This window comes from Drosophila virilis, chromosome 2, assembly GCF_030788295.1.
Source record: "Drosophila virilis strain 15010-1051.87 chromosome 2, Dvir_AGI_RSII-ME, whole genome shotgun sequence".
Taxonomy (NCBI): domain Eukaryota; kingdom Metazoa; phylum Arthropoda; class Insecta; order Diptera; family Drosophilidae; genus Drosophila; species Drosophila virilis.
The window spans coordinates 18,161,844-18,166,751 of NC_091544.1; the positions used below are offsets into that span (position 1 = coordinate 18,161,844).

General features: G+C 39.0%; 1 protein-coding gene across 2 annotated transcripts in view; it reads left to right on the forward strand.

Moving 5' to 3' along the window:
- CCAP-R (Crustacean cardioactive peptide receptor) overlaps positions 1 to 3,265 on the forward strand; it is a 40,843-nt gene extending 37,578 nt beyond the window's left edge. The window contains exons 3-7 of one of the 2 annotated variants that reach the window (XM_002053429.4): positions 1,072 to 1,207; positions 1,270 to 1,467; positions 1,561 to 1,821; positions 1,884 to 2,169; positions 2,224 to 3,265. In XM_002053429.4, coding sequence (XP_002053465.1) covers positions 1,072 to 1,207; positions 1,270 to 1,467; positions 1,561 to 1,821; positions 1,884 to 2,169; positions 2,224 to 2,458 — 1,116 coding nt within the window. In that variant the 3' untranslated portion in view covers positions 2,459 to 3,265. The remainder of the gene's footprint in view (positions 1 to 1,071; positions 1,208 to 1,269; positions 1,468 to 1,560; positions 1,822 to 1,883; positions 2,170 to 2,223) is intronic. The other variant, XM_032436801.2, reaches the window with a different exon arrangement.
- The last annotated feature ends 1,643 nt before the right edge of the window (positions 3,266 to 4,908 follow it).

Genomic DNA, 4,908 nt, shown 5'->3' on the forward strand with positions numbered 1-4,908 from the left:
TTTGTGCAGCGTTACATGGGTACTAAGAGGCTAGAAGGACAAGAACTACGTAAGAGAATCAATTATTCATCAATAGCTTACTCTTAACATTTAATGTTAACCAATATTTTATTTATTTATTTATTTATTTATTTTTATTTAAACAACATTTAATCACATGTAAATTGCATGCAGTATTTTTTGGTTGAAAGTCTAATTTTAACTTACATATTTACCAAGTACCTGGTAAGAATTGCAAGATAAATTCAACATAAACATGAGAGAACCCACAAGAGTTTCATTATATATTTCACACGCATTTTAACTTAGGTTAAGACCGAACTTAAAGCTTTGAAGGGATTTTAATTTTTGATTTTTAATTGCTAACTTGCATGCGAACTAAAAGAAAAATGATGTTTACTTTCTTATCTGGCAACCCTGTATCATAACAAAGTCCTCTTTTATTAGATCAAGTTGGATTGGATTGCCGAATTTCTGGGCTTAAGTCAGGCACATCTGGCACTTGGCTTCGGCTGCAAATTTTTAGCTAGAAGCACACAGCAAACCTAATTACCTCATCGAAAACGTACACTGGAGCGCAGCACCATACACAACCAATTGATAGCAACAACTTTTGATGTTTGCCTTCTATCGTTACCACGGGCAATGTGGATTGCTCTTGGTTGTTGTTGTTGACGTGTCTTGTTGGCTCAGAGAGTAAACTTCCGCTGGCACATCCTGCCGCTGAGGCCCAGACGCCTACGTTGGCCCTGACTCGGCCTCGGCTCGCATCACACTGCTGCGCCACGCCTCAGTTAGTGTCTATCATTTTTATGGCTATTTAAAGAGCCATAAACAATGGCGCGTGTGTGGTTTTATGTTAGTCTGTACGTCTGTGAGGTTGTGTGTGTGTGTGGTGTGTCTGTATGTGTGGAATCGCTATGATATTAAATTGAGTTTTATGCGTGATTTCCCCACTTAACACTTTGTTGACAATGTACTTTATGGTCGGTTAGTGAAATGTTTTAAAACTAAAAATGATATATTTCTAACATTTATTTTCTCACTTCTTCTTTTATCTCGCACCAACAGACGGAACAATTTGCTGTACTCTGGATACTTTTTACCATCATTGTTCTGGGCAATTCGGCGGTTCTATTTGTTATGTTCATCAACAAGAATCGGAAGTCGCGCATGAACTATTTCATTAGGCAGCTAGCGCTGGCAGGTAAGTGAGGAGTTTAGCGGCATACGGGGTCAACAGTGCGTATATATGTTTACTTTTGATAGATCTGTGTGTGGGACTGCTCAATGTGCTGACGGACATCATTTGGCGCATCACAATCTCATGGCGGGCCGGAAACGTGGCCTGTAAGGTCATACGCTTCTCCCAGGTGTGCGTCACATACTCCTCCACATATGTGCTGGTGGCCATGAGCATTGACAGATACGATGCAATAACGCACCCAATGAACTTCTCAAAGTCGTGTAAGTCCACGCTCGTAAACTTTTTTAATTGGAAAATGTTTGGCACTTTACGTAACAAGCTAAATGTTTGTGTGTGTGTTTGTCTCCATACAGGGAAACGCGCTCGTCATTTGGTGGCTGGCGCTTGGCTGCTCTCCGCTCTCTTTTCGCTGCCCATACTGGTACTGTACGAGGAGAAACTCATACAGGGCCATCCGCAGTGCTGGATTGAACTGGGCTCGCCAATGGCCTGGCAGATTTATATGTGTCTCGTCTCGGCCGCATTGTTTGCGGTCCCCGCATTGATAATATCCGCCTGCTATGCTATTATTGTGAAGACCATATGGGCTAAGGGCTCCATATTTGTGCCTACAGGTAGGACTATGCCTATATAATCTACCCAATAGCAGCTCTTCCTCATGTATTACTTTGCCTAGAACGTGTAGGATTCGGTGGTGCTGCAACAAGACGCGCCAGCTCAAGAGGCATCATACCACGCGCCAAGGTCAAGACCGTGAAGATGACGCTGACGATTGTATTTGTGTTTATTCTATGCTGGTCGCCATACATTATATTTGATCTGCTACAAGTCTTTGGCCAGATACCGCACTCACAGACAAATATTGCCATAGCCACATTTATACAGAGCCTGGCACCACTCAACTCGGCAGCGAATCCTCTAATATACTGCTTGTTCTCCTCACAAGTATTTCGCACGCTCAGGTAGGCAATGGATTCCAGATCATCAACCTACCACTAACCATGCCCCTACTTTAGTCGTTTCCCGCCCTTCAAGTGGTTGACCTGCTGCTGCAAATCCTATCGGAACAACTCGCAGCAGAACCGCTGCCACACAGTGGGTCGTCGTCTGCACAATAGCTGTGATTCCATGCGCACTCTAACCACCTCTCTGACGGTTTCAAGACGCTCCACCAATAAGACGAACGCCCGGGTCGTCATCTGCGAACGGCCCAACAAGGTAATCACCGTGCCGGCTATGTCAGAGGTATGATAGCTGGCGCATTCAACCCGCAAGCGTTCAACGTTTGCGGTCCACGGGCCGACGTCCTTCAGCGATGCGGAGTTTCTATAAGTAAATTGCCAGCGCCCACTGTAGGCTATAGGAGGCTTAGACAATAAGTGCGATAGTTGTGTGTGCATAGCGAATGCCCAAATCGAATATATATACATACACATATATGCATAATGTGCGTGTACTTAGGTGTGCTACGAATTTCAATGCATGTATTTCCCATTGCAATTTATTCTAAGTATTTATGCAATTAGCTTGTAACTACTATAAAACAAAACTTATTCAACTAAATGAGAACTTAACATGCATTGGGCATCGATTTATTTCCTTATTTGTCTTAAATACTTTTGCATTTTAGCCTAATACCAAGTGATGTTATTTTAGAAACACTCCTACTCGTATTCTATTTACCAGACTGATGTTATTTATTTACACGAAATTCAAATAATTGCATTTCTTTTATGCCCAACATGTTAGCATTAAGTATTTACAATATGAATATATATATATATATATATATATATATATATACTCCCTATATAATCGTATCTGTATTGTGCCAATTACATATATACCATTCTTCTGCTGTAAATACTTACATATTTGGTAGAATCTAAGTGTGCAGAACTTGTCCAAGCATCTAAAACCAAAATCTACATACAATTAACAAAAACATAAGAATTAATAGAGCGTAATGTTTTAGTCAAATTGGTCTAAGCTAATATTTATTTCATAATTATATGTATCAAGTGTGAGAGAGCGCAAGGAATAAAGGCCAACATAAAAAAAAGAGAAATCTGTGGCTCATATTTTAATTCATTTTGGCATGCACCACAAATTTCATTCTTAGGTCTCTATGCTACAGCGCACAATGGGCCCAAGGACGAAACAGCAAGGACCAATGCCGAATCTGTCTGAGCTGAGCAGAGGACAAGCCCTGACAGCTCATTTTCAATCTCACTTCATTTATAATTTTTGTATTGTTTGCGGCTCTTAACATCAATGGCCAAAAAATCAACACAACAAAATTACTGCATGAAACGTGAAATCATATTTCAATATTGTTTTTTTGTTTTGTAAATAGCAAAAAGATTATTTTACTTCCGGTTTATTATAGCCGCAAACTATGCAACCGCTATAAAGGACTGATTCAATGCGGACGAAACTCTTACTTCCTGCCTGACTGAACAGCTAAGCTCATGGAAACTATTAATAAATGTTGATAACATAATCAGCCACAAAGTCGCTTGAATTTTTTATATTCATTTTTACTTCAATACGCTTCATTAGAAATCACCAAGTGCGACTGGCCGTAAATATTTGCAATTATACTTTCATAATTTACTTGTCAACTTTTAATTGAAATTCCATTAGAAGGACAGTAAACTGGCACGATAACAAAAAACAGAAACGCAAACTTTATTTCTAATATATATAGACTATTTGAGACTCAAAAAGAAACTTTAAGTGTTGGCAAACTGAATAAATTAAAGTCATTAACAAAAAGGAAAAATACGTTTTTGTTAGAGATAATAATTAAATCTCGTTTCTACAATTGCAAAATGGAAGTCCCCTCGTGCACATATGCAGAGTACCTTGTTGAGTACCACTAGAAACTATTATATTTTTTACACATTCACTCGTCGGTACTCACAGGCAGCTAATACATTTATTTGTGGCAGAATATATTAAAAACTTAAGGGTTGACTCAGTTTGGCTGTAAATTAAAAAGGAAAGTAACTTTTTGTGTTGGGAAACTACAAAAGTTAGCACTTACCCTACAATGCCTTGTATATATCATATCTGGTTTTGATATATGTGCTGCGTGCAACAGAAAGAGGGTAGCTTTAAAACTGAGAGACTAGTTCGCATAGAAACAGACAGGTAGACAGACGGACATGGCTATATCGGCTGTTGACACTGATCAAGAATATATATACTTTATGGCGTCAGATATGTCTCCTTCTATGCGTTACACATTTCATGGGAGAACTATAATACCTTCTGCAAGGATATAAAAACATATTCCTACTAGCTGAATCTTTTGCCTTAAAGGTTTTACGTTAATTTCAGTTAGAATACTCACACTTTTGCAAAGCGTCTCAAAACGCTTGGGATTTTGAAAAGGTTAATGGGATGAGGGTTTCTTCGAAAGAAATTGCAAAAATAATAGCTTTTAAAAATAAGTATCTAAATGAAATCGGGATATTCAGCAGAATTGATAAGACACGCCGTCGTTCTTCAAATAAAGCGCATCCAGCCAGAACGCCAAAAACGGCCCCTTCCTATTTTTCTCTAAAGTTGACAAGAGGCTACTTTCTAGTACATTTGCCAGCTTTGTGCTGTCAACAGCTCGTTATGCTTAGGGCAATTTCTTATCAATTGAACACCTCTAATAAATACCCTTTCAATGACAAATTTTGGATTTT